This window comes from Carcharhinus amblyrhynchos, chromosome 27 (genome assembly GCF_965287045.1).
Source record: "Carcharhinus amblyrhynchos chromosome 27, sCarAmb.v2.hapA, whole genome shotgun sequence".
In the NCBI taxonomy this organism is placed as follows: Eukaryota; Metazoa; Chordata; class Chondrichthyes; order Carcharhiniformes; family Carcharhinidae; genus Carcharhinus; species Carcharhinus amblyrhynchos.
In genome coordinates this window covers 29,366,796-29,381,582 of record NC_137350.1, presented here as the reverse complement: position 1 = coordinate 29,381,582, position 14,787 = coordinate 29,366,796, and the positions used below count along the sequence as shown (strand labels likewise).

General features: G+C 42.5%; 2 protein-coding genes across 5 annotated transcripts in view; one reads left to right on the top strand and one right to left on the bottom strand.

The window, feature by feature from the left end:
* cnp (2'',3''-cyclic nucleotide 3'' phosphodiesterase) overlaps positions 1 to 4,955 on the top strand; it is a 29,346-nt gene extending 24,391 nt beyond the window's left edge. For all 4 annotated transcript variants that reach the window (XM_080213759.1, XM_080213761.1, XM_080213762.1 and 1 more), the window contains one exon: positions 3,887 to 4,955. In XM_080213759.1, the coding sequence (XP_080069885.1) occupies positions 3,887 to 4,315 (429 nt within the window). In that variant the 3' untranslated portion in view covers positions 4,316 to 4,955. The remainder of the gene's footprint in view (positions 1 to 3,886) is intronic.
* A 1,958-nt stretch (positions 4,956 to 6,913) lies between these two features.
* The window catches only part of dnajc7 (DnaJ (Hsp40) homolog, subfamily C, member 7), a 52,180-nt gene continuing 44,306 nt past the window's right edge, over positions 6,914 to 14,787 (bottom strand). The window contains exons 12-14 of the mRNA XM_080213763.1: positions 13,247 to 13,399; positions 12,442 to 12,504; positions 6,914 to 11,722 (exon numbers count right to left, since the gene is read on the bottom strand). Of these exons, the coding sequence (XP_080069889.1) occupies positions 11,685 to 11,722; positions 12,442 to 12,504; positions 13,247 to 13,399 (254 nt within the window). The 3' untranslated portion in view covers positions 6,914 to 11,684. The remainder of the gene's footprint in view (positions 11,723 to 12,441; positions 12,505 to 13,246; positions 13,400 to 14,787) is intronic.

The window sequence follows — 14,787 nt, the reverse complement described above, 5'->3', positions numbered from 1 at the left end:
ACCAGGCTGACCCTAAGTCAGGATCACATGCCTTCTTACATCACTGTGGGCAATACAATACTCAGTCCCCTAGAAGCAGCAGGTGTAGGAGCAGAAGCAGGCCATTTGGCCCATCTAATCTGCTCTACCATTTAATGAGATCAAGATTGACCTGATAATAATAATCCTCAAGATAAAAGCAGAATACTGCGGATGCTGGAATCTGAGACAAAACAGAAAATGCTGGAAAATCCCAGTAGGTCTGACAGCATCTATGGAGAAAATAGAGCCAACATTTTAAGTCTAGATGACCCTTTCTGATGAACAATAATCCTCAACTTCACTTTCCCCCTTTATCCCCATAATCTTTGATTCCCTGACTGATTAAAAATTTGTCTGTCTCAGCCTTGAACATACTTAATGGCCCAGCCTCTACAGCCTTCTGTGGGAAAGAATTCCACAGATTCACTGCCCTCTGAGAGAAGAAATTCCCCCTCATCCCTGTTTTAAATAGGTGACCACTTACTCTGAGATTATGCCCTTCGGTCCTAGATTCTCCCCCAGGGGGAAACAATCTCTCAGCATCTATCCTGTCAAAGCCTCCTGAGATTCTTATATATGTTAATAAGGGCGGCACATTGGTTAGCACTGCTGCCTCACAGTGCCAGAGACCCGGCTTCAATTCCAACCTTGGGTCATTGTCTGTGTGGAGTTTGCATGTTCACCCCATGTCTGTGTGCGTTTCCGCCAGGTGCTCCGGTTTAAGAACATCTTTGTCTCTTCTTTGGACACAGGTGAGGTCCCAGAGGATTGGCGGATTGCAAATGTAGTACCGTTGTTTAAAAAGGGTCAGAGGGATAACCCAGGGAATTATAGGCCGGTGAGCTTGACTTCAGTTATAGGCAAGCTAATGGAGAGGATCCTCAAGGATAGGATGTATGAACATCTGGAGCGCTGCAATCTGATCAGGGATACGCAGCATGGCTTCGTTACAGGGAGGCCGTGCCTTACGAATCTAGTGGAATTTTTTGAAGAGGTGACAAAAACGGTTGACGAAGGACAAGCCGTTGATGTCGTCTATATGGATTTCAGTAAGGCGTTTGACAAGGTCCCTCATGGTAGGCTGATAGAAAAGGTGAAGGCTCATGGGATACAAGGCCAGGTATGTAGATGGGTGGAGAACTGGCTTGGGAGGAGGAGACAGCGGGTAGTAGTAGAAGGCTCCTTTTCCAATTGGAGGTCTGTCACCAGTGGTGTGCCGCAGGGCTCGGTACTAGGACCTCTTCTATTTGTGGTATATATTAATGACTTGGAAGAGGGGGTAGGTGGTGTGATCAGCAAATTTGCTGATGACACTAAGATGGTTGGATTGGCGGGTATTGAGGAGCAGTGCCTGGCAATGCAACAGGACATAGATAGGCTGGTAGATTGGGCAGATAGATGGCAAATGGAATTTAATCCGGAGAAATGCGAGGTGATGCACTTTGGCCGGAGTAATGTGGAGGGGAGTTATACGATAAAAGGTAGAACTATCCGGAGTATAGATACGCAGAGAGACCTGGGGGTGCAAGTGCACAAGTCCCTGAAGGTGTCGGTGCAGGTGCAGAATGTGATGAGGAAAGCGTATGGTATGTTAGCCTTCATAGGAAGGGGTATAGAATATAAGAGTAGGAGTCTGATGTTGCAGTTGTATAGAACGTTGGTTAGGCCTCACTTGGAGTACTGTGTCCAGTTCTGGTCGCCGTACTACCGGAAGGATGTAGAGATCCTGGAGAGAGTGCAGAGGAGATTTACCAGGATGCTGCCTGGTATGGAAGGGCTGGCTTACGAGGAAAGATTGAACGAACTTGGGCTGTTTTCCCTTGAGAGACGTCGGCTGAGGGGGGATCTAATAGAGGTTTATAAGATTATGAAGGGGATAGATAGAGTAAATGGTGGTAAGCTTTTTCCGCTATTAGAAATGGATAGAACGAGGGGTTCACGGGCTTAGGGTGAGGGGGGCTAGGTATAAGACAAATATTAGAGGGCAGTTTTTCACGCAAAGGGTAGTGGGGGTGTGGAATGCACTGCCGAGTAAGGTGGTGGAAGCAGGCACGCTAGGGTTGTTTAAGAGTCACTTAGACAGCCACATGAGCGGGCTACATATAGGGGGATATAGCAGGCCTTACTAAACATTGTAGGCTTGGGATTACGTTTTTGCCTCAGGGATGTTACAGTCTTTGCCTGTTTAATAATGAATTTTTTGTCTCCACAGGCATTTAAGTCCAGCAAGGGGCATGCATGCGGCAGGTTGTAGTGGGCTGCTCTTGGATGTTGCTTCGGGAGTTGCCTATTGCTTCATGTCGTTAGTGTGCTTAAACTGGACCATCTCGAGGGCAACATGACAGCTCAGAGACTATCTCTGTTGCTGTGCGGACACATGGATTTGGGCCTGTGTCTGTGGGAGTTTGCACGTTCTCCCCGTGGTTGCGTGGGTTTCCTCCGGGTACTCCGGTTTCCTCCCGCATCCCAAAGATGTGCTTTTAGGCTGATTGATTGGGTAACAAATTGTCCCTATATTGGACCTCCCTGATCCTCGCACATTAGGCGTAGACTAAAATCATGAATAGGTCACTGAGACAGTGGGACGGCGGCGCGGGCTCGTTGGGCCGAAGGGCCTGTTTCCCGTGCTGTGTTGTTCTTTGTCTCTTTGTCTTTATAAGAACATATGTTCTTATGTTCCCCAGGTGCTCCAGTTTCCTCCCACATTCTAAAGATGTGTAGCTTAGGTGGATTGGCCATGCTAAATTACCTCTTGGTGTCCAAAGATGTGTAGATTAGGTGGATTGGCCTTGCTAAATTGGCCCTTGTGTCCAAAGATGTGCAGGTTAGGTGGCTACGAAGGGTTTTTGATTTGGAATATAGCGCAGAACTCTTTAAAATGGCAATTCATTCAGCACTGCCACCACCTGGCGCTTAATGGGACTGCGGGTATTTGATGTGGCCAGACATGAGAATTCATTTTGTTTTCCTCTCTCCTTGTGTCTGTTGCATTTGAAGGGAAGTGAAAGAGACAGAGCAAGGGAGGAAAGGCATGGGTGGTCAGGTTTATCTGAAAAGGGGTGGAAGGGGGTTTTTGTGGAGCAATAACACATGTCCTGTAATCTTTTATCTTTTTACTGTCTATTTACCAATGGTAACTAAATTGAAAAGAAATAATTGTATTTATACAGCACTTTTCAGGATCACCTGACATCTCAAAGCACTTTGCAGCCAGTGCTTTTTGAAGTGTAGTCACTGCTGTCATATAGGACACAGTAAGAAGTCTCACAACACCAGGTTAAAATCGAACAGGTTTATTTGGTAGCAAACGCCACTAGCTTTCAGAGCGCTGCAGCGCTGCGAAAGCTAGTGGCTTTTGCTACCAAATAAACCTGGTGTTGTGAGATTTCTTACTGTGTTTACCCCAGTCCAACACTGACGTCTCCACGTCATGTTGGAAACACAGCAGCCAGTTTGTGCAGAGGAAGATCCCACAAACGGCTATGTGATAACGAACAAACATTTGGTTTTGCAACATTGATTGAGGTATAAAGATAGGCAGGACACCAGGGATAACTCCCCTACTCTTCTTTGAATTAATGCCACAGGAATTTTTACATCCACCCCAGAAAATAGAGCCTTGCTCCTCCAGCAGTGCAGCAGTCCCTCCGTACTGCACTAGAGCACCAGCTTCATTTTCTTTGTGTTCTTGCCCTGGAATGGGATTTGAACCTGGAATCTTGTGCCTCAGAGGCCAAACTGCTACCAACTGAGCCACAAGCAAAACCTATCAACTTAACAGAAGCATTTACTCCTGCATCGCAGTGGTCTTGATAAGTAACTGGCGCCGCACTCTTTTTTTTGTTTTATTTTCCCCCCCTTTTAGGTTGTTGAGCAAAATTATGCAAAGGCCTTCACGCTGGAAGTGACAGCGTTGTTTGTCACACCCAGAACGGTGGGAGCCCGCGTTGTCCTGGACAAAAACCAGAAACTGCTGTGGCCAAGGGAGGAAGCAAGTGAAGGTGGCAGAGACAGCGCAGAGGCCGAACTGCCGCTTGGCAGCCGGTCCCACATCACCTTGGCCTGTGCTCCTGGAATAAAGGCAGTTCAGACGGGCTTAGACCTGCTTGATATTCTGAAGCTCGAGAAGGAAGGCGAGAAGCCTGAACATCAAATGGAGATGGAGAAAGGTTTGCTGTCCTGCTATGGCTTGGGGAGGTGGATTGTCGAACTGACCAAGCCAGTTGAAGTGAAGACCCTTTTTTCTGGTTTTTACCCAAGAAAGAAGCTCACAACCGATTTGGAGAATAATTAGAAAGAAACAAAAGGTGTGAACTGAATTATGAGACATGAAAATAGTTTTAACTGGATGACAGTGAAAGCGAAAATGGTATGTTGGTGTGTAGATAATTGTGATCACATTCAAGCATTTTAAGGGTATGTATTTTAACCAAAATCAATTAGCATGGCAATTTCCTAACTTTCTCTAAATTTTTTAGGATTATAATTTTGCTGTTTCAGGTAGGACATTTTCTTTGCTTGTGCTATAATGGCTAGTTATAATAGTCTGGCTATCATACTACTTGCCTAGTATTTACTGCTCAGTCTTGTCTGCTTTCAGATGAGTCAGTTGCTAATGGAATCAGGGTTAAGACTATTGATAAACAGATAGATATATGCCTGCAACATGCTATGTATCTAATTTGCTCAGTCAAGCTCACTCGACCAGTGGATAAGATGAGGGAGCGAGTTTCTTCCTGTTGTGGGAATCCACCTGATCAACTGAGGGTCCGCATGAAACCTCAGGATTCAGTCCAGATCAAGGGGGGAGAGGTCCATAGAAATTGAAAAGGATAGTTTGCTTTGTTTTAATTGTCTTTGAGTGATTATGTCAATGTTTTGCTTTCTTTTTAAAATGTAACTACACAGTGCTTCAATAAAAGAGATGGAATCATTCTGTTTCAACTCTGGTGTACTGTCATAGGCTGCAGAAACCATCAGGTTTGGAAAATCTTTTCAACTTAAGGCACGTTATTTTCTTCATGAACACTTTCTTTATTGACATTAAATCCAATAAATCCCTGCCCTTGACTTAGTGTTAGATTCCCTTCCATGGCTGGTATTTAGCTTTTTGTCTTGACTGTGAAGATACAACAGGAGTACTTGTTTAGCAAGACTGTCATTTTTTAATTCGCATTGCTATTGCCTGGGTGGCACATGGTTAGCAGTGCTGCCTCATGGCCCCAGAGACCTGGGTTCGATTCCTGACTTAGGTGTCTGTACTGAATCTGCATATGCTTTCTGTGTTTGTGTGGGTTTCCTCCGGGTGCTCCAGTTTCTTCACAGTCTGAAAGACATGCTGGTCAGGTGCATTGGCTATGCTAAATTCTCCCTCAGTGTGCCCAAACAGGTGCCGGAGTGTGGCAGCTAGGGGATTTTCACAGTAACCTCCTCCCAGTGTTAATGTAAGCCTACTCATGATACTAATAAATAAACTTGAACTCATGATGGGTATTCTTATACAGCCCCTTAAATGTCTACCACTGCTTCCCTAGTGAGCTATCCTTTAGTATCCCAGCTCACTTCAGCTTGCGTATCTTTCATGCCCACATACTTGTCCTTAATTAATTTAATATAACCTGGTTGATTCCAGAACATGCTGCTTGAAGAAACTATCTCAAAAGCATTCTATGAACTGATCATCCAGGCTATTGCCGTCAGTCTGATATTTTCCAATTTATATGTAGATTAAAATCATCTATGATTATTATCGTCCCTTTATCCCAATGTTTTTTCTTGATATCTTTTGGTTATTGTTAGGGACCTGTAAATAATTCCCATTGGTGACTTCCTTCCCCACAAGTCTTTGAGCCACCCATTCATCTTCCGAATTTATTTGCTGTCTGCTGATTTGTACATTGCTCAGATTAGAATCATCGAATCCCTACTGAAGGAAGCCATTCGGCTCATCGAGCTTGCATTGACAACAATTTCACCCAGGCCCCATCGCCATAACCCCACATATTTACCCTGCTAATCCCTCTGAGCCTAAAGGGCAATTTAGCATGGCAAATCAACCTAACCTGCACATCTTTGGACTACGGGAGGAAACCGGAGCACCCAGAGGAAACCCACAGACACAGTGAGAATGTGCAAACACCACACAGGTGACCGAAGGCGGGAATTGAACCTGAGTCCCTGGTGATGTGAGCAGTAGTGCTAATCACTGTGCCAGAAGTTACCTTTGAGGTTCTGCTTCTTAATTTGGTGCATCGCTCTTAATGCTGACTATGTGGAGCCTCATGTCCTGTTTATGCAGTTGGTGCCTACGTGGCCGACAACTGGATCCACCACCCCCCCCACCACTGAAAGTTCCTTTCCTGAACAAATGTCCCGAAAGCTGGCACCAGACAGGTAACACAGCTATTATAAGAACATAAGAAAAAGGGCTGGATGGCCTACTCCTGCTCCTTCGAGCCTGCCCCGCCATTCAATAAGATCATGGCTGATCTGTCGTGGCTCAGTTCCACATTCCCGCCCTCTCCCCATAACCCTTAATCCCCTCTCTTATCAAAAACCCATCAACCCGCGTCTTAAAAATATTTAGCGAGGTAGCCTCCACCACTTCAACGGGCAGAGAATTCCAGATTCACCACCCTTTGAGTGAAGAAGTTCCTCCTCAACTCCGTTCTAAACCACCCCCCCCCCTTTATCTTGAGGCTGTGCCCCCTAGTCCTACTATCCTTTGAGTGTGGATATATACGAATAGCTTAGGAAATAAGTACTGTGCATGATCAGACACCACTTCTGTTGCGATTGCCACATCACATGAAGTCCTTTGAAGGCAGCACAACTGTGAGCCGTTATCTGCAGGCCAGGGATACGAGAATAGACCAGACGTACGGAAATCATCTATTAACTGAGCATTCCTTTTTTTTCAATTTTTATTTAACATTCACTTTGTACATGAATACTGTACAGAGTGTACATATTGTACAGCAGTAAAACGGTGAGAAATCATACAATCAGAACAAAGTATGTGCAGCTTAATGTACATCACAAGGCTTACTAGAGAAATACATTACACAAAATAGGAAACATATTTAAAACCCTTCATAAGGTGCAGTTAAGAATCTACCATTGGGACATCTTAAATGGAAAATGACTACTCAGAATTAAGTTTTTAAACATGATATACTTTTGGATATCTATACGCCAGGAGTGATAACATTGTGGGAAATCATCAGCAGGAGGCGGTATAGGAAACTGAAATTAACAGTACTGGATAAGAGTCACTGACCTGTTCCTTACACAATTTAATGGTAAAGTTTGTTGAATTCTCATACCTTTCAGGTTTTGATAACTTCAAGGCCAGGTCTCCAAAGGTTCACTATAAAACGTTGAAGAAAAGTATTCTATGGAACAATGCATTCATGCGAAAACTCGCTGTTGTTTTTTTTGTTTGAATAAAAAGGGGATTACTTCCCCTTTTATTTGTTTAAAAAAACAGCAGTCTGACAGTCTGTATTTGGCAATTTTCAGTGTGAATACAGGCACAATACCAAAAAAAAAGTCATAATAGCCACCAGCAATTAGACTTCAGTTTGTAAAATGAGCATCGCCCATAATATAAATGTCTCCTGTTCCCTCCATGGTAATGATTGGCCTCTTAATAAACTAATAATAGCAAATGATTTTCAAAGTTGGTAGCACAAACATTTTGCAAATACACAGCAACACACGTGTTACAAAATTGGTTACTATTTTGGGTATAGATTTATTTGAACAATTCTGATGCACCTCCACCATGGCTATACCAATGCCGTGTATTTTCCTCTCAGTTCAAGTTTTTAGCATTTCATTTTATCCTTTATACTCATCCACCATTTACTGAAGTGAACACACATCAAGCTTGGGGATCTCAAGGGTTGCAATATTGTGCTCAGTAAATTGGGGTATATAACTTTGTACTCCATTCATTGATGGAAAGTCAGGGCGATAGACACCTTTAATTTATCAGTAGATTCTCAGTATGAAACTGAAAACAGATCCTTTAAAATCTCAACCTTTTAGACATCAGTGTTGAACCAAAGCAGATGGTTCATCACAGTCCTAGACACAATCTTTTCATTTTTATTGAATTAACTGCTGTCAACTAAAGCAGCATTTAGGAACTAATACTGGCTTCAGCTTCCAGGAAGATAGAAGCTGAGAAAACAGCCAGGAATGAGTGACCTCATCCAGTGATCCCTGTTGGCCATGTATGGTAAGAGATCAGTTGAGATCAAGATGGAGCATGGCTGGAACAGCAGAACAGACACTTGTTGTTCTGGAAGAATGGCTGTTTGGATGAAGTATCCAAAATGACACCAAAATCTGTAGAACTATACCCTTGTATGAATCACAGCTTACACTACTTGGCTTGCATGGGGAGTGAGGGGGAGGGTGGAATGTGCCAAGAAAGGACTGGGAGGGAGTGGGCAGAGTTATTCAAATTTTTAAAATCTCTCTGAAAATATTCTTTGTTTGGCGGACAAGTGGGAAACATATAACAGAAGTTCAAACATCTTTTAAAAAATGATCGGTGTCAGTTTTATTGAATACCTTACTTTCCTAACTTAAATATCCAAAATATCAGACCAAAAAGGTTTGAGAATTCCTCCCTTTCCCTTGCATATCTATTTAAACATAGAGTCCCGACGGCTCAGTGGATAAGTAGCCACACAGCTGAGTGGCACTGTTTTAAATTTTCTTAAATGTATGAAAAGAAATGATCAGAATTGCAACACAGGAATCATTTACATTTTCTCTTAAGCCATTTTCTTGCAACTGCTCCCACAAATGAATAATTCTATATGAAGAAAAATAATGCTTTGGTTTCCAGATGGACCCAATAATTCAAGCCTCACTAGGCAGATGTTTGAAGTATTTCACAAATACAGCTTTCAGGATATTCAAAAGTAGTCTGCTTCATTAATAAAAGAAGTTCCCAATGTCAACATTTGCTCCTGTATGTTTTTTTCCCCTCAAAGTTGCACATTAATGACAGGATAATTCTGCCTACAAATCTTTTTATTGCAACCTTTTCACTCCCAATGTTGCCTTAACCAAGTTACTGTGATGTGGGTGACCAGGTTGCAGATGCATCAAACTCTGCCTAGAAAATTAACATCAGCAACATCTTTACAAAACCAAATCTGGACTTAAAAGAAAACCCAGGACAAACCGCAAAGGTGTAAGGATAAGGAGACTGAGCCAACCTGGGACTGGGAAAAATACCTGTGCGCATATTCAGTAACATTCCTTTAATGCTGCTGTATTTTAAAAGCCATCTCTGAATATATATACCCAACTTTTTCTTGTGAGCTGCATCTCACTGGGGCTAGGTCACTTAGAAGCTTGTCTCCAGACAGATGAATCAAAAGTTTGTATAATTTTGCACAAGTATACTGGCCAATCATAAAGAAAAAAAATTCAGTATGACGCCTGGATGGCTTCCTTTTGTGCAGAATGCTGCAAGAATTCACAATCCTGTAATAAGTTATTTGATTTGAATGCATTTTTAACAAATACACAAAATGGTGCATTTTCACTTGCAAGATTAAACAAAAGGAAAATGGCCAGCCCAACACCAAAGCCAATTGGACTAATTGTTATTCATGGAAAAGATGTCATTTTTTAAAGTAAAAGCAATTTTCAAGGAGGAAGGGACATGCAATTTATTAATGCACCAGGTCTAAGTTTATGAATCATACAAAAGGCTTATTCCCCACAGAAGTCAGCACTTTGCAGAGTTAATAACCATAACAGAGAATTGGATGAAATGTCCCAGAACTCCATTAAAATAAGGTAAATAAGAACTTGATTTCTTTTTAAATCAATGTGATACAACCGAATCTGGAGAAGTGAATGCCCCCGCTGTACAGCACCAGCAATACGAGATTTCATAGCCTGAATCTTCGCGGACACAAATTACTAGCTGAGGGAGGGGAGACTTGATGTGAAACCATTCTTTCCATTTCTGCACACAGATCAGGGTTTTTAAACGCAGGGCGCCCTGTATTTTGCAAGTTATTGCACATTTACTGAAGTGTTTGTTCGTTAAAAAGGGGCTCAGTTTGAGTACATTGTTTTTTTTCCCCTCAAGACCTGGACATTACTTCAATTCTCAAAGTCAATCGACCTTGTGACATTCATGGAGGTGAGCATTTACTCTGAAGCAGATTTCCTTCCTTCCTACTTTCACATAACCAAATAATTACATAAAGCACACACACATAAAACATACAATGGGCCCATTAAAAAAAAATACAATTTGAAATTTATTATCCCCTCTTCATCTCATTCTCAGCAAACCGCTTTGCCTCAGAGACTGTTCGACATGCTTCAAGCCTTGGCCACTCTGCAATTAGAATCTGCAGACTGTGGCAACTTGCCTTGTGTGTAGTGCCTCTCAGTCTGTTACTTAAGAACCTGCCTGCAAAGGTACGGTTAAGTTTGACAAGCAGCTGAGACTCTTTAGTACTGGGTACTCGTTTATCAAAAGATGCCTTGGCTCAAAACATTTTTTGGTTAAAGGTCACAATCCTATCTCTGTGACTGGAATGGGTTAATATCCCAGAAACAACTCACCCAAACTGCTAATGGGGGGAGCGTGACAGAGATTCTTCCCTTGGATGGGAAGCCCTGGAAGACCTTGGCAATGCATCACGTCAAAAATGTGGTTTATTTTGGGCAAACGAACATAATGTTTGTGGAAGCTATAACTTGGCTTTAACTATGAGGGGTTTCATGTTTCCTGTCCTGGTAATTTTACTGTTGCACTTGTACTTCACTATGTGTAGACATACACTAAGCACATGCAGGCAGAATAGTTACGTTATAAATACAGACGACTTCCTTAAAATGTCAGTGGAGCACTTCAAGGCTTCCAGGACTCGAGGTGATTTTTTTTTCAGACGATCTTTACGAAATGCAATTGTACTGGTTTGGAAAGATTCTTAAATCAATGAGCTTAAAACAATGGCAAGCTTCCTGCAAGTCCAGCTGTAAAGCTAAGTTGCGACAAGACATGCCTTTAATCCAAACCATTTCCCTCTCCTTTCCCTGTTCCCTATCAGCAGCGAGTTGAAGCTAGCACCTGTAACCGTCAGTAGCAAATGCTCCATTCACCAGCCAGGTTGGTAACCGGGAAGGGCATAATAATTGGACTGTGCAGGGAGGCTGACGAAGCAAGCCGCTCCAGCAGTCATTTAACAATTGGTCATTCTGGGTGGAGCGAAAAATCCACCGCTTCAAGTACGAGTTCTATTTTTGCTTGAATGAAAAGGGGATTTTTTCTCCCCCCTGTGTTTTGGAAGGAAATACTCTCACCTACAGAACAGCTCAGAGGCCTTTATTTACATAACTGAAGATCATTAGCGCGAGGGACTGCATACTTCAAAATGAGGTAATCCTTTTTTTTATTTTTAATTATTATAAAAACAAAGCATTAATAAGGTCAGCTTCACATTCTGTGACGACGGCATCTTTCTTCAACAAAAACATAAAATTACATGAATACAAGAGGTATTCAACTGAAACATGGAAGTTTGTCCTCTAAATAGATTAAACACAGGGAAACAGGGGTATTTATTTATTTCTGCTCGAGTTACATCCAGTGAAATTGAACAAAAAGTTGTGCATTAGCCAAATTGGAAGAAAAAATTCCCGGGACCAGAAGCTGAAAAGAGAAAGAGAAAGATCCATTAACATTGACAAATAGACGCCATGCGAACCGCTGCTTTATCTGGTCACAGGGTAAAGTCCATGTATTTAAAGTGAATATTTCCTCGATAAGCAAGAAGGCTCCTTTTGCGCACAAGTTAGAATGCAAAGGGCCATGATGGATTGCACAGTAAGTTTAATATTATTGGAAGGCTGCTGGAGCAAACAGGGCAGCATACCATGGTGGGTTACTCAAATATTAAAGGCTGGCTGTGGTGAATAACTCCGACCCCATTACCCACCACAGTCAGAACTTGCCCATTCTTCAACCAGGACACTGGACCGAAGTCCCGCCTGCCTCTGCTGGGAAGGCAATAGGGTTGGAATGCTGGGAGAATGAGATCAAACAAGCCAAACGGTTGCCTTCATTTACCTAAAAATAGATGCGCACCATTTTGCTGAAAATTACCCTGTGAGTTACAAACGGTTCCAGCTGAGGTTTGCATGTAAGCTGGCAGAGTGATGTGGTCTCACTATTTATTCCTGACCCTTGTCACCAATTCAATCCCAATCCTCAATTCCAGACGAGTGTTTGCCAGCTTCAGAACACTGGAAGTCTTGCCCCTACCCACTGGTTGAAGTGAGGAAACTGTTACAGTGCAATTTTCTTTAAAATTAAAGGTTCACAATTGTGTATCTTGTATCTATCAAATGTGCCAAATATGTAAAACTCACCTTCAAAACTGAAGCCACCTGGGCTACCGAAAAATGCCTTGAAAATATTATTAGCATCAAAATCTGTAACACAAAAATATACATATGATCATTAATAAAAGAATCACAAGCTGCAAACTGCAAGTAAAACAAATCTAAACTCTCTATTTTGCATTCTTTTTTCAGGTTTGTCTCACAATGAAACATAGGTGCTGAGGACATTAGGACTGCCCACATACGGACTATCAAACCTGGCACCTGAGAGTCCATGTACAGATTTCCAGTAGGAGTCACCCAGATAAAAAATCTGGAGCAGCAACGCTATCTGAGTTCTCAACTGAAACCTCAGCTGAAATGGCCCTAATAACACAGATAGGGTGCTTCTAGCTCAGCACCGGAGGGCATTTATCATTAAACTGACTTTGAATAGGTAGGTAGCTCTGAATTAGAAATGTGCAGACTGATGATCTCTGTCTGTTCAAAACTGTACAAGTTAGCACTGCTGCTTCACAGCGCCAGGGACCCAGGTTCAATTCCCGGTGTGGGTCACTGTGTGGAGTTTTGCACGTTCTCCCTGTGTCTGTGTGGGTTTCTTCCGGGTGCTCCCGTTTCCTCCCACATTCTGAAAGACATGCTGGTTAGACGCATTGACCCAAACAGGCGCCAGAGTGTGACGACTAGGCAAATTTCACAGTAATTTTATTGCAATGTTAATGTAAGCCTTACTTGTGATAATAAATAATCTTTTAAACTTTAAAGAAATTATGCTAATTAGAGCGTTGAATGCTGAACGCTAGCCGCCAGTTTTGCCGAGAAGAGAACTTACCACCAGAGTTCATGCCATCGTCATCTAGATCCTGACCACTATCATAACGTGCTTTCTTTTTTGGGTCTGAGAGGATACTAAAAGCTTCTCCCACTTCTTTAAATTTCTTCTCTTCTTCTTTCTGTACCTCTGGACTGGCGCTACTATGTCGATCTGTGCACAGAGGTAAAGAGACCAGTTGGCAGTGAAATGCATTGCTTTTTGCAATTTTAAGATTGAACTCTCAAATGTGTAAGCTTCATGAGTAACTCATCTCATGACTCCGCAAAGCCTGTCCACCATCTACAAGGCAGGCCTTTGGTGGCGTACTCTCTGCTCGCCTAGATGAGTGCTGCTCTGCTGCAACAGTACTCAACAAGCTCAATACTATCAAGGGCACAGGAGCTTGCTTGATCAGCATCCCATTCACCACCTTAAACATACACTCCTTTACCATCGATGCACACCGTACACCAGTCTACAAGATGCACTGCAGCAACTCACCAAGGCTCCTTCGACAGCACCTTTCAAACCCATGACCCCTACCACATAGAAGGACAAAAATTGGCAGATACATGGAAACACCACCACCTCCAAGTTTCCCTCCAACTTTCACACCATCTTGACTTGAAACTATACCACTATTCCACCACTGTTGCTGGACTAAATCCTGGAACTTTCTTCCTGGGAGCACTGTAGATGTACCTACAACACATGGATGCAGCGGTTTAAGGAGGCGGCTCACTACCACTTTCTCAAGGATAATTAGGGACAGGAAGTAAACGCCAGCCTAACTAGTGACACCTACATCCAGTAAAAGAATAAATAAAAAATATGCACATGTTTCTGGACACTTAAGTGTATATTCACTAATATATTACATGGAAATCTACATTTAGATATACAATTTATGAAGCCATGGCTGTTTTGGATAGCCCACCACTGACAGGAGAATTTAGTCGTTACATTTGAATTTCTTACTGTGACTACTTGGGATGAGTTAAATCCCAGGTGGGAGGGGTGGATCTATTTGTGAGTTAGCAATTTGGGTTGGCTTGCTGTCCTGCACGTGGGGTGAGCGAGTCAGTAGCAGTGAAGTTTCGATGTAAAATGCTACTGTCTGTACATTCACTGCTGCGATTCAAGAAGGCAGCTCATCTCTACATTCACAAGAGCAACTGGGCATGGACAATAAATGCTGCCTTTACCAGCACTGCCTACCTCCTGTAAATGAATTTTTTAAAAGGGCAGAATTTGAATAAAAACAAAGGAATCCACGGGCACTTTTGTAAATTTAGTATGATAAAAGGCTCACAGCAAAAATTGGTGTTGAACAGACTAGCTCACCCAAAGATAGAACATATTAGAACAGCAGCCGTTAAAGAACCCACTGAGTAAACATTTATTGTTGCATCGGTTGCTATATGTTTGGCCATTAGATGGTGCTTTAATATTAACAGAGCTCACAGAATGGCAAAAATCCAAAACCCTCAATCGTAGCCAGACCTTGTAAAATGGAGGAAGGCAGCTACATGGAAATAAATGAAGAAATGCTCATTTTG